Source organism: Caretta caretta, chromosome 2 (genome assembly GCF_965140235.1).
Source record: "Caretta caretta isolate rCarCar2 chromosome 2, rCarCar1.hap1, whole genome shotgun sequence".
NCBI lineage: Eukaryota > Metazoa > Chordata > Testudines > Cheloniidae > Caretta > Caretta caretta.
This window is the reverse complement of record NC_134207.1, coordinates 17,962,503-17,980,814: the sequence shown is the minus strand read 5'-3', so window position 1 is coordinate 17,980,814 and position 18,312 is coordinate 17,962,503. Positions and strand designations below refer to the sequence as shown.

Genomic DNA, 18,312 nt, shown 5'->3' with positions numbered 1-18,312 from the left:
CTAAGCAAAGTAAGCACTCATGGGATGATAGTGAAGTTCCTCTCAGAGATCAGGTTTCAGAGTAACAGCCATGTTAGTCTGTATTCGCAAAAAGAAAAGGAGTACTTGTGGCACCTTAGAGACTAACCAATTTATTTGAGCATAAGCTTTTGTGAGCTACAGCTTCATGCATCTGATGAAGTGAGCTGTAGCTCACGAAAGCTTATGCTCAAATAAATTGGTTAGTCTCTAAGGTGCCACAAGTACTCCTTTTCTTTTTTCTCAGAGATCAGTAACTGTTTAACTGACAGAAAAGAAAGAGCAGGAATAAATGGTCAGTTTTGAGAATGGTGAGAGGTAAATAGTGGTGTTGCCGAGGGGGCTGTACTGGGATCAGAGTGGTTGAACATATTAATAAAGGATCTGGAAAAAGTGGTAAACTGTAAGGTGGAAAAATTTGCATAAAATTATTCAAGATAGTTAAGCCCAAAGCAGACTGTGAAGAGTTACAACGGGATCTCACAAAACTGGGTGACTGAGCAACAAAATGGCAGATGAAATTTAATGTTGATAAATGCAAAGTAATGCACACTGGAAAACATAAATGCCAACTACATATACAAAATGATTGGGTCTAAATTAATTGTTACCGCTCAAGAAAAAGATCTTGGACTCATTTTGGATAGTTCTCTGAAAACATCTGCTTATTATGCAGCGACAGTCAAAAAAGCTAACAAAATGTTAGGAACCATTAAGAAAGGAATAGGTAACAAGACAGTAAATATCATAATGTTAGTAGATAAATCCAAGGTACGTCCACACCTTGAGTACGGTGAGCAGTTCTGATCATCCCACCTCAAAAAACATATATTAGAATTGGAATAGGTACAGACAAGGGCAACAAAATGATTAAGGGTATGGAGTAGCTTCCATATGATGAAAGATTAAAAACGCTGGGGCTGTTCAGTTTGGAAAAAGATGAGTAAGGGGGGATATGACAGAGGTCTATACGCTCATGAATAGTGAGGAGAAAGTGAATAGGGAAGTGTTATTTACCCCTTCACATAACACAAGAACCAAGGGTCATGCAATGAAATTAATAGGCAGCAGGTTTAAAACAAAAAGGAAGTACTTTTTCACACAACACACAGTCCACCTGTGGAACTTATTGCCAGGAGATTTTGTGAAGATCAAACTATAACAGGGTTCCAAAATAATTAGATAAGTTCCTGGAGGATAGGTCCATCAATGACTTTTAGCCAAGATGATCAGAGATGCAACCCCATGCTCTGTGTGTCCCTAGGAGTCTGTTTGCCAAAAGCTGGGAGTGGACGGCATGGGATGGATCACTCAATGATTGCCTTTTCTGTTCTTTCCCTGTGAAGTATCTGGCATTGGTCACTGTCAGAAGACAGGATACTGGGCTAGATGGACCATTGTTCTGACCCCGTATGGCTGTTATGTTCTTATATTCTAATGACTGCAAGAAAACTCTGGCAGCTTAAGCTTAAGAAGTTTCCTGAAATTCCTTCATAGAGAAATAACTGGTCTTTTATTTCTATTTAATAATAAACAAACCCGGATCAAAGGCTTACTACAGAGAAACTTTATAAGGGGGTTAACATTCACCCTTTAAAACAAGTCCCAAATAACTGTGATTGGAATTTTTATTTATGATACTTTCTAGACCATTTCTGCATTGAAATATGAAGTCTCTGAATATTTTTTCACCAATCTGAACTTTATCCTCATACCAGTTTAGAGGGATTTTTATATTCTTAGTCTCCATATTAAAAAAAGAGATGATTTTAGACCATATAACCTTCTTAAAATATCCTTTCCAATCTCAACCCAATCTGCTCTTATTTTAAAAGTTGTAAATACTGACTGTTGATTAAAAACTAGAGCTGTAAGAGCTTGATAAAACCTGCATGACATGTAAGCTTCTTTAAAAACAAAATTTCAGATCTCATCAGCCTCCAGAGAGCTTTATTACAGCAAATGGAAAAAAAAATGAGATGGCGACTGCTGAAGGGAAGCAAGAAAAAATACTCCTGAAACTGGAGATGTAAGGGAAATAAATGGAAAGCAGAAAGAAGGAACTTGCTTCTTAATCATGGTGTCAGCTTTCCATCGAATCCTGGATTCCTTTCCCAGCCCAGACTAAGCAAAACAAGGTAGACATTCAGATCTCCACATGGATAGGCAATGTGCCACTGCTGTGTGTAACTAGCACACTGTTTAGTTTCTATATTGGTACATTGTTAACAATCCAACAGGAAAAGAGAGATCTGGGTGGGGGGGGGGGGGGGAGGTTACAGATGGTTGTTCCATTGAGACAACAGATGGTGGGAGAGCATGTGGGGGACAAACTGTTAGCACTAATCCTTTGATATTTCTAACCCTCCTCTAGCCCTGGACAAGGTTTCTTTACCAGCACAGTATCAGTAGGTATCGTAGAATATCAGGGTTGGAAGGGACCTCAAGAGGTCATCTAGTCCAAACCACCTGCTCAAAGCAGGACCAATCCCCAACTAAATCATCCCAGCCAGGGCTTTGTCAAGCCTGACCTTAAAAGCCTCAAAAGGAAGGAGATTCCACCACCTCCCTAGGTAACCCATTCCAGTGCTTCACCACCCTCCTAGTGAAAACGTTTTTCCTAATATCCAACCTAAACCTCCCCCACTGCAACTTGAGACCATTACTCCTCGTTCTGTCATCTGCTACCACTGAGAACAGTCTAGATCCATCCTCTTTGAAACCCCCTTTCAGGTAGTTGAAAGCAGCTATCAAATCCCCCCTCATTCTTCTCTTCTGCAGACTAAACAATCCCAGTTCCCTCAGCCTCTCCTCATAAGTCATGTGTTCCAGTCCCCTAATCATTTTTGTTGCCCTCCACTGGATGCTTTCCAATTGTTCCACATCCTTCTTGTAGTGTGGGGCCCAAAACTGGACACAGTACTCCAGATGAGGCCTCACCAATGTCTAATAGAGGGGAACGATCACATCCCTCAATCTTCTGGAAATGCCCCTACTTATACAGCCCAAAATGCTGTTAGCCTTTTTGGCAACAATGGCACACTGTTGACTCATATCCAGCTTCTTGTCCAGTGTAACCCCTAGGTCGTTTTCTGCAGAACTGATGCCTAGCCATTCGGTCCATAGTCTGTAGTGGTGCATGGGATTCTTCTGTCCTAAGTGCAGGACTCTGCACTTGTCTTTGTTGAACCTCATCAGATTTCTTTTGGCCCAATCCTCCAATTTGTCTAGTGCCCTCTGTATCCTATCTCTACCCTCCAGCGTATCTACCTCTCCTCCCAGTTTAGTGTCATCTGCAAACTTGCTGAGGGTGCAATCCACACCATCCTCCAGATCATTAATGAAGGTATTGAACAAAACCAGCCCCAGGACCGACCCTTGGGGCACTCCGCTAGACACCGGTTGCCAACTAGACTGGAGCCATTGATCACTATCCATTAAGCCCGACGATCTAGCCAGCTTTCTATTCAGCTTATAGTCCATCCAGCCCATACTTTTAACTTGCTGCCAAGAATACTGTGGGGGACTGTATCAAAAGCTTTGCTAAAGTCAAGGAATAACATGTCCACTGCTTTCCCCTCATCCACAGAGCCAGTTATCTTGTCATAGAAGGCAATTAGATTAGTCAGGCATGACTTGCCCTTGTTGAATCCATGCTGACTGTTCCTGATCACTTTCTTCTCCTCAGAGTGCTTCACAATTGAGTCCTGGAGGACCTGCTCCATGATTTTAGGTAGATAAGAAGTAGATTTGGACAGCCTAGCAAAACTCCACTTACCCTGGGCAAGTAGTGTTTTGGGTGGGTGAGTGAAAGAAATACAGAGGAAACAAAGTGGTGAAGTAGTAGAAGTAAAATGGTATCTTTTCAATTGAACTGTACTTGAAATTGTAGAATTCATAGGAATTTGTCCTCTCTTCCCTGAAAAGGGAGCCCCTCTTCACAAGCTGGCAGATTTCCAGGGATAGCCCTACTGGTTGTAACCCCTGGTACACTTGGCCCCAGCTTCCACTGGAGCCACATGACCAGGCACTCTTATTGGTCACAGCCTCCCCTGGCACCCTAACAGCCTCCCCAGAACAGATAGAAGACAAGCAGGCTGCTGAGTAATTGGCATGGTGTAGTCAATAGAGTCTAGAGTGTTAGGCCTGGGCAAGACCTGCACCAGAGGCTGTGAACCAAAGTCAAGCAATGTATTAAAGCAAATGCCTCTAAGTGCAGTGTCCAGTACATGAACTTGGCAGAGATTCTGCTAACACTGCCAAAATACACTGAATATGGAAACACATTCCAGCAGGCTAGCACAAGAACACCCCAAACTAGCACAAGATAGGATGGTTTGACAGAAGTGATAAATAGGGACATTTTGTCCGAATCATCAGGAGAAAGGTACGGGGGGAGCGGTGGGGGGGAAACGAACATGTCACAAAAACACATAAGTTGTTTGTCTCAGTCTACAACTGTTGGGGTACCTCGCCTCAACTCTTTATCTGGCTTAGGGGGCAGTGGAAAGTCCCACCACTGACTGGGCTGGTCAGTTGTCACGGGCATACATGTATTAGTGTCTCTGTAGAAGCTACAGGGTGCTATTACCATACTTTATTGGCAATATACCTGGCTGAGCACCTTCATCACTGAACGGAGGCTGTGATCTTTCTGGGCAGTTCTATCAAGGTCTGTTGAATCAGCTACCTGTGCAGAGCTGGGACAGCATGCAGAGAGGACACACTCATGCCACAGTTGATGACACGTGGGACCAGAGTAGGGCAGTGTGTATTTCCCAGTTGCACCTTGACCAACTGCTTCTTCCTTTGACCTACTCAGTCTCCCCCCACTCCCCCATCATGCGCTCAAATGCCATTGAGGTCTTTATGTAGTCCGGAGCAGTGGAGTAGAAGGTCTGTGGAGGTGACTGAAGCACTCCCTTTTGCTTGCGTGAACTACATCCATACCCAGAAGACCCCCGCCCCCTGTGGGTACATCGCAGGACAATAATGCGAGCATAGAAAAGGGCTGCTTTCTAGAAGTCTGGCTGATGTGATGGAGGGAGATTGTCTTCCCAGAAAACAAAGAAGCTAACAACAAAAGGTCTGTCTCCCTGCTGCCTTACTCCCTTTTTCTGCTGGGGTGGCTCCATGGGAACTGGCAGAACACAGTGGTGAATTACGACCCAAAGCATTTTTTCCTTTCTTTTTCTTCTTCAGGTTTCTAGACCTGATGAATTTTTTTGATTGAGTCTAAGCCAAATATCAGTCCCTGCACAGCAGTAATTGTGTAGCCCTGTGGGTGGTTATCTTGGCACTGGGTAGGGGAGTTTACATTTTATAAATTATTCAGAACCTGCTGCAGTGAGGAGAGTAACAAATACTTACCATGAGAGTAAACATACATATCCAAGTGACACATTACGGGTTAAGCTGGTCATCTCAAACAAGTGCCCATATAGAGTCCTTACGCCACAAGACACCATCATGCATTGTGCATGCGTCACACATTTCAGAGAAAAATATATTAGAGAGGTTTTTTAATCTTTTTATTGGCACACTTCTTCATGAGCCTGATCCAAAACCCATTAACGTCAACAGGACTCTTTTCAGTGAATCTGTTGGATTTTGGATCAGGTCCCATATCTCTCCACCAAGAAAGGCAGGCTTACTTAATAAAATGAGTCTATATGGACCTTGGGTGGAGAAGAAAACTTTAACTAATACACTGTAGAGACCTGGAAAGCTTAACTAAAATAGCTTTTCTATGCATAATAATGTTGTAATTTTGAGGTTTTATTTTGAGAGCTGTGCCTTGTTTGGAAGAAGGAAGTCTCCCCTTCTATGGTGTCTATTTCCAGACTTGAGTCATGAGAGTTTGCACTAGTGCAGTTTTCAGACGCAATTTTTTTTTTGGATGGGGGGTGGAGAAGGGTACAATTCTCTGGGAGATTTGTTTATCTTTAAATGAAGATATTTAAAGATTGATTTATCCAACCAGTTTCCAGTGGAGATCAATTACCGGATAAAGAGCATGTAAGGAAGACAAGAGAGTATCATTAATGCAATAATCATATGGACATTACCCCAGTGTGTGTATGTGTATTATATGGCTCATTTGCAAGTTAGGAACAGTGGATAAATAAAGAACAAATTCCATTTTCATCTCAGTGAAGCTTTCTGCTCTGTCCTGGTAGCAAGTATACAAAAAACTTTAGCACTAAGGCAAACTGCATATCTGGGTTATAATTATTTTTGAAAAACGTGTAGAATATATTCCAGAAAATTAGTCCCACATTTCATTTTCATTGCCTTGCCCTAATGAAAGAAGGATTGCCCACTCGGTCTTTGAGGTAATACCAAGTACGAAAGAAAAAATACACTATATCGATCTTTAAATATTCTGTTCACAAGGTTGGTGAAGCACTGGCTGTAAGTCTTTTTGTAATGCTCCACGTAACATACTGGGCCCAATACTCACCTTGTGTAAATCAGTAAAGTCAATGGAGCTATGATGGCTTACAGCAGCTGACAAACTGGCTGACAAGATATGCTTTGTTTTAACTTTAGCATTTTTGTTGCCTGAAACATCCATAGTTTTCAGGCCCAGGTGGGTGAGTGTGTTCCACCATTCCATAAATGAATTAACATACTGGCCAGTGTCATCAACCTGCTACATACAATTGCCTTCACAACAGTGGTATAAGCAAACCAGTACGGTCAGGTTCGCTGTACCATTAAGACATTTATTGCCGGTGTGCCGTACAGGAAAGCCACATTCTGTATCGCTGAACACCGTAGGGATCTCCTGGGAACTGCAGTGGCAAAAGAAGAGGAATGTGGGGCTGCCAGGTGGCCCCATGCTGGCAGCTCCACCTCCTGTCTAGGGTCTGTACAGCCCTGCCGGAGGACAGGACTGGAGGTGGGACTAGGTGTGGTACAGCCGCACCGGAGGAGCTGCTGGCTCCGCTCCTTTCGGCGCTGCAATTCTCAGGAGAGCCCTGCAGTTCAGAAATCGGTATCCACTGAAATTGGTATCCAGCACAGAGGGTAGACAGCCCCCACCCAGGTAACATGGGATGGAGGCCCTGGGCTGGGAGGAGTCACACGGGAGGACTCGTGCCCCACCTTTGTGTCCCTCCCATAAGTCACCTAGGCGTACCAGTAAGAGTTAAAATCTACTTGCACCATTGCTTCACAACAAGTTGTCTCAGCTGTGTTACCCCCACTAGCCCACTTTTGTTTTTTCCACAAATAGGAATACTTGGGAGTCTTCATTTGTGAGGTTTCACTTTCTCAATCTGGCTTTCAAAGGTTCTAGATCTTAACCAAAACCAAGTTGCAAACTCAGATTTGATTTCTACGTGAAAACAGGAAAAGTATAGCCATAGCCTCTTCTTTGGATTTCACTGTCACACGTTGACCAGGTTTCTTGTGGTTTTATCAAACAGATAGAAACAAGGCCAAGGAAGTGTGCTACTGACTTATCACAATATCACTCACACCTAATGGTGGCAAAAATTCTCCCTCCTTAGTTCTACTGTCATCCACATGTTTGGTATAGGGTAGTGTTTCCCAAACTTGGGATTGAGCTTGTTCAGAGAAAGCCCCGGCGGGCCCGGCCGGTTTGTTTACCTGCTGTGTCCGCAGGTTCGGCTGGTCGCGACTCCCACTGGCTGCGGTTCGCTGTGCCTGGCCAATGGGGGGCTGCGGGAAGCGGCGCGGGCCAAGGGATGTGCTGGCCGCTGCTTCCTGCGACCTGTGGACGCGGCAGGTAAACAAACCAGCTGTGCCCGCCAGGGGCTTTCCCTGAACAAGCGGTGTCCCAAGTTTGGGAAACACCGGTATAGGGTAAGGGCCAGATTCTTAACATTATTTAGGTGCTGCTAGATGCCCAAGGGGATTTTCAAAAGCACCTAGATGCCCAATTCCCAATGAGAGTAAGGCACCTAGGCCTTTTTAAAACAACCAGTGGGGCCACTGGACAATAAAGATGCTAAAGGAGCACTCAGTGAAGACAAGGCCTTTATGGAGAAGCTAGATGAATTCTTTGAATCAGACTCCATGGCTGATTATGTGAGTGAGATTTACACACCTAAGCCATTCTTTTCAGGTAACAAATCTGAGGAACTCTCAGAGATTGAGGTGTCAGTACAGGAAGTTTTTGAAGAAACTGATAAATTAAACAGTAGCAAATCACCAAGCCTGTTGGTACTCACCCAAGAGTTCTGAAGGGATGCAACTATGAAATTGCAGCACTATTAACTGTGGTATGTAAACTATTGCTTAAAATCAGCCTCTGTACCAGACGACAGGAGGATAGCTAATGCAATGCCAATTTTTTTAAAACAGTCTCCAGAAGCGATCCTGGCAATTACAGGCTGGTAAGCCTAACTTCAGTACCAGGAAAATTGGTTGAAACTATAGTAAAGAATAAAATTGTCAGACACAGATGAACATGATTTGTTTGGGAAGATCAACATGGATTTTGTAAAGGGAAATCATGACACACTGATCAGAATTCTTTGAAGGGGTCAACAAACATGTGGACAAGGGTGATCCAGTAGAGGCAGTGTACTTGAACTTCCAGAAAGCGTTTGACAAGGTCCCTCAACAAAGGTTTTTAGGCAAAAAAAGTAGTTATGATATCAGAGAGATCCATGAGAGGACATTCCCTAATTGGTAAAAAGACATGAAACAAAGAATAGTAATAAATGGTCAGGGTTCACAGGGGAGAGGGGTAAATAGCAGGTTCTGCAAGAGTCTGTAATGGGACCAGAGATGTTCAAAATATTCATTAATGATCTGAAAAAAGGGGTAAACAGTGAGGTGACAAAGTCTGCAGATGATACAAAATTTCTCAAGATAGTTAAATCCAAAGAAGACTGAAGAGTTACAACTGGATCTCAAAACTGGGTGACTGGGCAACAAAATGGCAGTTGTAATTCAATGTTGATAATTGCCAAATTGCACACTGGAAAACAATCCCAAGTATACATACAAAATGAGGTCTAAATTAGCTGTTACCACTCAAGAAAGATCTTGGACTCATTGTGGACAGTTCTCTGAAAACATCTGCTCAATGTGTGGTGACAGTCAAAAAAGATAACAGAATGTTAGGAACCATTGGGAAAGGGATAGATAATAAGATTGCAAATATCATAAAGTCACTACATAATCTATGGCACACACACACCCCCACCCCTTGATAACTGCATTGAGTTCTGGTTATCCTACCTCCAAAAAGATATATTAGAATTGGAAAGGGTATAGAAGGGCAATAAAAATGATTAGGGGTATGAAACAGCTTTCACATGATAAAAGATTAAAAAGACTGGGACTATTCATCTTGGAAAAGAGATGACTAAGGGGAGATATGATAGAGATCTATAAAATCATGGTGTGGAGAAAGTGAATAAAGAAGTGTTATTTACCCCTTTACATAACACAAGAACCAGGGATCACCTGATGGAATTAATAGGCAGCTGGTTTTTTTTAAAAAAACAAACAAACAAACAAAAAGGAAGTATTTCCCACACACAGTGTCAACCTGTGGAACTTGTTGCCACAAGATGCTGAGAAGTCCAAAAGTATAACTGGGTTAAAAAAAAACAACAGAACTTGTTAAGTTCATCGAGGATAGCTCTGTCAATGGCTAGTAGCCAAGATGGTCAGGGATGCAACCCCATGCATTGGGTGTCCCTAAGCCACTGACTGCCAGATGCTGGAACTGGACAATACGGGATGCATCACTGAGTTGCCCTCTTCTGTTCATACCCTCTGAAGCACCTGGCATTAGCCACTATCAGAAGACCGGATACTGGGCTAGATGGACCATTGGTCAACCAAGTACGGCCATTTTTATGTTCTTATTGCAAATTTTACCTGACGTATCAGTGAAAGTCAATGGGATTTAGGCTCCTACATACTTAAGTCCCTTTTGAAAATTTACCCATAATCCTATATATAAAACTGTTACCCACCATAAAATTCTGCATTTCCATAGTTATTTGCTTTCTTCACAGTAGGTGAATTTATCACAATGTATCTAGCTATGAGCAATGGATCAGTGGAGTTACTCCAAGTATACACCCATGTACCTGAGAATAGAATTTGGCCAATATGGTGCCCAGCTGAGAAAACCAATTATAACAATAAAAAAAAGCGAGGGACCCACATTATAATGAAAAATATCAATGACAAGGAGAACAAGAGTTGCTGTAGAATAACAAGAATTACATAATATGCAGCAGATGCTACCACATTAACTGTCCAATTTCAGCTCAGAGCTGCATGGAAAAAACTGAATCACCTCCCCACCCCCCCAAAAACAAAACACACACATGGGGAGGGAGGGGAAAAGCATCATTCTGATAGTGTCACCTTGAATTTGCACCGCATTCCATAAGAACCAGCTATGATTAGCAAAGGCAAAAGAAATAAGCAAAACTGTTTTTGCTGGGGAAAGTGTCATGATTTCTATGTGGAATTTATCTAGACATACATACTACCAAGTCCTGCATTCCTCCATTAAAATATGAGTGCAATATTTGTATTCTAATAGATCTGCAGGTGCTTATTGGAGGATCAATGCAAAATCCCCCAAACACCACCAAAACATTTAACGGCTTTATGCAGTCTATACCGTGCTGGCCAACGTTGTCTCACCATTTCCTTGTACTCTCCCATCTGTTATGTGTTGTCTTAAACTTAGACTGTAAGCTCTCTGGGGCATGCACCTGTCTTCTTCTTCTGTAATTATACAGTACCTAGTACAATGAGGTCCTGGTCTATGACTATGTAATACAAACAACGACCACGTGTTTGTGGGATCAGCCCCTTAATCTCTGTGTGGTAAATATGCACTATAATCCCCATTTTACAGATGGGGAAAACAAAGAGAAAGATAGATGTGCCCAAGGCCATGCAGCAAGTCAATATCAGAATCAAGATTAGAACTCAAAATTTACAAGCAGTCAGCCCCTTGTTCAAACCTCTAGATCATGCCGCTTTTTGTGAATAGAACACGAGCTTCTCTACTGCATTCCCATGCAGTTGGCCCCAGCATCACCCCCTGCATTTTGCCTATAGGAAGGAGGAGGGGCGAGAGGCAGCCAGAGTGTACTGTATTCTGGCAATGTCAAGCTACTTTAAGGTTCCTTCGGGGGCCATTGCCACCTGGAGTAGTATCCAGCAGCGCCTAGGCTGCTCTAACTTACCTGGGACCAGTACAGATCAATCCATGGAATCAAGGAGCTACCGTGAGATGCCTGTGTTGCCCAGCTGATAACAAAGAAGAGAATCTGATCCACAATGTACTGTGTATCTACTGAACATGAAATCTCTGTTTGATAATGACATTTTCATTCTGAATCAGGGTGGCTTTATGTTCCTCAAAGAAGAGTTTACACCATGGTGTGGGGAGTGGTTAGACAGACTTTTTAAATGAGGGAGGGAATTTGGTGGCAAAGAATTGAATGGAAGGGAGCAGAATTTCAAGTAAAAATATCTCCCTTTTAATCATCCCATGCACGCCAATGAAAGGGAACCCTAGGGTTACAGGAAACCAGAAGAGTGTTGTATGTTATACATATCTTTAAAGCGTGGCTATCTTTAACCAGTTTACGTGAATGGGGAGAAATAAAACCAAACGCAGAATAAGCAGGGCTTATGGCCTCAGTAAGTCAAGAGTTTTCTATGCTAATGAGGGACTCCTTGGATAATTCTGATTAAAGCTAAAGTAGAGAACATACTGATATGGTAAATTATGGCAGTTATTTTTTGTTACATATTTAGCACAGTTCTTTGCTTCACCTCTGTACACATCCCGGCCTTCAAATGACCTTAAATTCTCAGAAATCAAAGAAATAAGCATGTATCTAGAGGGCAGGGCTGAGCAAAAGGCAGAATTTCCATCCCACAGGAAGTTCCAGTATTTCCACATTTGTGTTTATCCTAGATTGAGACAAAAAGCTGAAATTTCAACGTTTTTCATAGAATAAAATATTCCAAAAGATTTGATTCAGAAATATTGAAATTTGTTTTGACAATTTCAGTCAAAACACATTGACATTCTTGAAATCAAAATGTTTGTCTAGTTTTTAACCTGACCGTGCATATTTTGTTTTGAGAAACCTCAACATTAAATTGCATTTCCCAGGTGTGGAGGAGTGCCTCCTAAGAGTTGTTGTTCACCACTCACCTCCATGGGCCAGGCTTCCTGGACAAACTACATCTCCCATCATGCACCATCAGTCATGTGACTCCAATGATGTAACAAGCTTGGTCAGACTTGAATCTGAGTTGCATCTGATGAAGTGAGCTGTAGCTCATGAAAGCTTATGCTCAAATAAATTTGTTAGGCTAAGGTGCACAAGTCCTCCTTTTCTTTTTGCGGATACAGACCAACACGGCTGCTACTCTGAAACCTGTCATTATGAGCGATGTAGTCCTGCAGGGAGTCTAAGCCATAGGAAAGAATGGGGACCTGAACTACAGTTCCCTTGAGGCAATATGCCATGATGGGAAATGCAGTTTGATATTAACTGATTTGAAACATTTTGGGTCAGTTCAACGAAACAAAATATTCTGATCTGTGTCTGACCTCAAATTTGTTTAATTTTCCCAATTGAAAAATCAAAAAAATTAAGCAAAATTGAAATTTTCCAACAGAAAATTTTGATTTTAAATTCCCCAAAAGAGTATGGTGACCACCCATCCACAGTCCTGCAATGCAGAGTTCAAGTCCTGATCTTGGGTTGAATGTTTCTGGGACAATATTTGTTCTGGGTTCCCTGTGGTGCCACTCCACACCTGCCCAAGGCTCAGAGGTAGTACCAGTCTCTTCCTGGCTTAGCCCTTAGCCCGCCCCCCACCACAAGGTTCCGCCCCTGCCTCTTGTTCCTCCCTGATGCCCCACCCCCTGGCCAGGCTAGAAGCTGGAGCTAGGCAGTAGTAAGAGCCACCCAGGGAGCCTGGGCCACTGTGGGGATCCCCAAACCCTCCACCTACCCTGGGCGGCGGACCTGGGTGGTGGGGACATGAGCCAGGGGCTGCTCTTAAGCACCTGGCCGCCTGCCCAGAGCAGGTGAAGAGTCCAGGTCACCCCACAGTAGCCCAGGCTCCCTGGGCAGCTCTTACCATGGCCTGCCTTTGGCTTCCAGCCTGGCCGGGCGGCAGGGCCTCAGGGGAAGGAGGATCAGTGGGTGGGGATCCTGCATGTATCCCGCTTTTGCCGTTTCAAAGGCTGGTCTCCTTATGCTGAGGGGGGAGATCGGGAGAGGGAGCTGAAGGGGGTACCTGTGGCAGGGTTACTCACTGGAGGTGGGGGGCAGTATTGTTCCCTGTCTCAGTGGCAGGGTGACTGGTGCAAGCCGTCAGTCAGTGCCTCCCTGTGGTACCCTGTCCCCATCCACAGAGCTGGGAGCTGGGCCTGGATGAGCAGGATCCCACAGCACTGGATGCAGGGGCATGGACCAATCAGGAAGCAGACCAATTCGGGCATCTTTCTGATCTGCAATGTCTTCTCTGCAAAAATATGAGACATTTCCTGTTATTTGAAAAACCTGCCTGGACAGAGGACGGAGCCTCAAAAAAGTAGTAATGGCTGGGAAAACCCAGATGTATGGTAACCCTAGGCAGGATAGTGCAGAGATAAAATGTCAAGAACATTACACAACTTCTGGATCTCTCAATGTAAGTTTGGCAAAAAGGGAAGGAAATAAGGAGAAAACCATTTACATATATAATAAAATTAGGCTAATTTCATTAGTGAATTAAGTGGCAACACAATTTATATGTTGAATGCATACTGGTCCTAAAACTAGTTTAAATGGCAATGCAGCACAATGGCATTGATTTAGCATTTGGTGGGTGCAAAGCGAGTTTAACGTATACACCCAGGAGGCAGAGTGAGGGTGTATACAGGAGAATGAACTACTGCATGAGAAGGGTGTCAGAGTAGGCTCCTCTGCACAAATGAGGCAAGGAAGAGATTTCCTGATGAAAGCCTTTGAGATGTCATGTGAGCAAAATACAACAAACGATAGAGCATGACCCTCACTTAACCAGTATAAATCCATTCACATCAGTGAGGTTACAAGTGTGTAAGTAAGAGGAGGCTCTGGTCCTAGTGATGTATCAGCTCCAATTTATAGGACAGCAGCAGCATTTCTCTGGATACCTGTCTCTGGTTTTCCGTCTCTAGCCTCAGTCTTGCTTCTACACATCTTCTGGTCTCTAAGAAGGCTTGGCGCTGAGCTCTATCTGATAGGTAGCTGATGAAGATTCCCGCTGTATTCATACACATAAACAACACTGCTGGAGCCGCTATCTGAAACAGACAAGAAAAACAGGACTTTGATCAGACAACTGAGGCAGAAATATCCATTTAAAAAGGGAAAAGACTGCTTAAAAGTCATGTAGGCTGGAAAACTAAACAGTTAAGAAAGTTAGTAGAAAAAAGTCTTGGATCTTAAAGGTGTCAAACATATGAAACACTCTGCCTGCAGGAGGAAATATGCAGTATTTGTGGGGGCATTAAACTCTGGTTGAACCACAAATGATGTTTCCAAGAGCTGACTCACAAAGCCCTAGTCAAGCATAGTTACAAACACAATTAAGAATTTTTCCATAGTCCCATCTGTAAAAGCAGCATTGTGATACGCTTCATGCTTTGTGTGAGAAGTGAGCCACATAAAAAAGAACCACAAAAGGGCAGATTATCCATTTAATTTTGAATTGTTGTTACTGTATTAATATTATTGACACTCGAAACAACCTCATTATCAGCTGACAACGAACCGGCACGCATATTTCTGAACGAAAAACCCAACACAAACCCAAGGCATAAACAAATACTTGCAGTATGGCTGTGGTATAAACAGAGGTCTTACTTCATCCCTACCACATTAAAAGGTTAAGGAAACATTCTCCTCTCCTGTAACTGCAAACTACACTCTGTGCTAGGGGAAGGGGCATCCCAGCTTCTTCCTCTTCTCCCCTCCATAAAGTTTATTTTAGCTTGGGGCATGCCTGGAGTCGCGCCTCAGCTACTGTGAATTTGCAGGGCTCAACTGTCTTTAAATGAGCTATGCTGATTTACACTAGCTGGGGATTTTGCCCTGTGAGCACAATTTACAAGGTCACTCTAATTCTGCTTGTTGTCTCACTTTCCCCCAGACCTTCACAAACTAAACTCCTGGGTCTGGTACTACTCAATAGTTTCATTAATGACTTGGATAATGGAGAGCAGAGTATGCTTATAAAATTTGAGCATGACACCAAGATGGGAGGGATTCTGAACACTTTGAAGGACAGGATTAGAATTTGAAACTACCTTGAAAAAAAAAAATGGAGATTTGGTCTGAAATCCACAAGATGAAATTCAATAAAGAAAACTGCAAAATACTTCACTTAGGGCTAGTCTACACTGGCAACGCTAAAGCACTGTTGCTCTCAGCGCTCTAAAAAAACCCACCTCGATATGCCTGGGAACCGCAATACACTGGCACCATACAGTGCTGAAACTTGCTGCGCTCGGGGGGGTGTTTTTTCACCCCCCTGAGCGAGAAAGTTGCAGCGCGGTAAATTGCCAGTGTAGACACGCCCTTAGGAAGAAAAGAAAAATCAAGTGCACAGCTACAAAATGTGGAATAATTGGGTAGGCAGTGATACTGCTGAAAAAGGATCTGGGGGGCACAGTGGATAACAACTTAAATATGAATCAACCACGTGCTGCAGTTGAGAAAAGGCGATTATCTCTGGGGTATATTAACAGGAATGTTGTACGTAAGAACAGCAGGTAATTGTCACATTCTCCTCAGCACTGGTGAGACCTGAGAAGGAATACTATGTCCAGTTTTAGAAGCCGCACCTTAAGGAAGATGAACAAATTGGAGAGAGTCCAGAGGAGAGCAACACAAAGGATAAAAAAAGTTTAGAAAACATGACCTATGAGGGATGGATAAAAAAACTGGGCATGTTTAGTCTTGAAAAAAAGACGGGGGCGGAGGGGGAGACCTGATAATGGTCTTCAAATATGTTAAGGGCTATTATAAAGGGGATGGTGACCAGTTGTTCTCAGTGTCCACTGGATTCAGGACAAGTAGTAATGGGCTTAATCTGCAGCAAGGGAGATTTAGGTTAGAAAGTTTTTCCTAATATCTATCTATAAAGATAGTTAAGCAATGGACTACACTTCCAAGGGAGGTTGTAGAGATTTTTAAGAACAAGTTAGATAAACACTTGTCAGGATGGTCTAGGTTTACTTGGTCCTTCCTCAGCACAGGGGGCTGGACTAGTTACCTCTTGAGGTCCCGTCAAGCTCGACATTTCTATGATTCTATAATCCCCTGATGGTAACCTAGGCAGGCCTATGTTTTTCACTCACCCGTAACAGGTGCCTGTGTTTTTGTCTAGTTTACCGAAGTAACTCCCCCCTTTAAACTGCTAAAGTCCTTTAATCCTCTCGTTCCCATATATATTCCCATTTTGGCACTCTTAACATCTGTCAGTTGGTTGAGGAGAAGTGTACATCCTGAGCCATTCCTTTACCCTCCTCTTTGGTTTTCCTTATAGCCCCCTATTGAACTAAACCAATGGATCCATACTGGAGAGAGATGTTTGTAGAAGATTTTAATTTAGAGATGCTTCCTCAGTACTGGAGTACTGTCATGGATGGATATAAACTATGCAGGAAGGACAGGCAGGGCAGAAAAGGTGGGGGAGTTGCATTGTATGTAAGAGACCAGTATGACTGCTCAGAGCTCCGCTGTGAAACTGCAGAAAAACCTGGAGAGTCTCTGGATAAGTTTAGAAGTGTGAGCATCAAGGGTGATGTCATGGTGGGAGTCTGCTATAGACCGCCGGACCAGGGGGATGAGGTGGACGAGGTTTTCTTCCGGCAACTAACAGAAGTTACTAGATCACAGGCCCTGGTTCTCATGGGAGACTTCAATCACCCTGATATCTGCTGGGAGAGCAATACAGCAGTGCACAGACAATCTAGGAAGTTTTTGGAAAGTGTAGGGGACAATTTCCTGGTGCAAGTGCTGGAGGAACCAACTAGGGGCAGAGCTCTTCTTGACCTACTGCTCACAAACTGGGAAGAATCAGTAAGGGAAGCAAAAGTGGAGGGGAACCTGGGAGGCAGTGACCATGAGATGGTCCAGTTCAGGATCCTGACACAAGGAAGAAAGGAGACCAGCAGCGTACGGACCCTGGACTTCAGAAAAGCAGACTTTGACAACCTCAGGGAACTGATGGGCAGGATCCCCTGGGAGAACAACATGAGGGGGAAAGGAGTCCAGGAGAGCTGGCTGTATTTTAAAGAATCCTTATTGAGGTTACAGGGACAAACCATCCCATGTGTAGAAAGAATAGTAAATACGGCAGGCGACCAGCTTGGCTTAAACTGTGAAATCCTTGCTGATCTTAAACACAAAAAAGAAGCTTACAAGAAGTGGAAGATTGGAAAAATGACCAGGGAGGAGTATAAAAATATTGCTCGGGCATGCAGGAGTGAAATCAGGAAGGCCAAATCACACCTGGAGGTGCAGCTAGCAAGAGATGTTAAGAGTAACAAGAAGGGTTTCTTCAGGTATTTTAGCAACGAGAAGAAAGTCAAGGAAAGTGTGGGCCCCTTACTGAATGAGGGAGGCAACCTAGTGACAGAGGATATGGAAAAAGCTAATGTATTCAATGCTTTTTTTGCCTCTGTCTTCACGAACAAGGGCAGCTCCCAGGCTACTGCACTGGGCAGCACAGCATGGGGAGGAGGTGACCAGCCCTCTGTGAAGAAAGAAGTGGTTTGGGACTATTTAGAAAAGCTGGACGAGCACAAGTCCATGGGGCTGGATGCGCTGCATCTGAGAGTGCTAAAGGAGTTAGCGGATGTGATTGCAGAACCATTGGCCATTATCTTTGAAAACTCATGGCAATCGGGGGAGGTCCTGGACAACTGGAAAAAGGTTAATGTAGGGCCCCCAACTTTAAAAAAGGAAGGAGGATGATCCTGGGAACTACAGGCCAGTCAGCCTCACCTCAGTCCCTGGAAAAATCATGGAGCAGGTCCTCAAGGAATCAATTCTGAAGCACTAGAGAAGAAAGTGATCAGGAACAGTCAGCATGGATTCACCAAGGGCAAGTCATGCCTGACTAAGCTAATTGCCTTCTATGATGAGATAACTGGCTCTGTGGATGAGGGAAAAAGCAGTGGATGTGTTATTACTGGACTTTAGCAAAGCTTTTGACACTGTCTCCCACAGTATTCTTGGCAGCAAGTTAAAGTAGTATGGGCTGGATGGACGGACT

General features: G+C 43.5%; 1 protein-coding gene across 2 annotated transcripts in view; it reads right to left on the bottom strand.

Annotated features, from left to right (window-relative positions):
• ADCY8 (adenylate cyclase 8) overlaps positions 1–18,312 on the bottom strand; it is a 179,563-nt gene that overhangs the window by 110,610 nt on the left and 50,641 nt on the right. For both annotated transcript variants that reach the window (XM_048841664.2, XM_048841661.2), the window contains exon 2: positions 14,183–14,332. In XM_048841664.2, the coding sequence (XP_048697621.2) occupies positions 14,183–14,332 (150 nt within the window). The remainder of the gene's footprint in view (positions 1–14,182; positions 14,333–18,312) is intronic.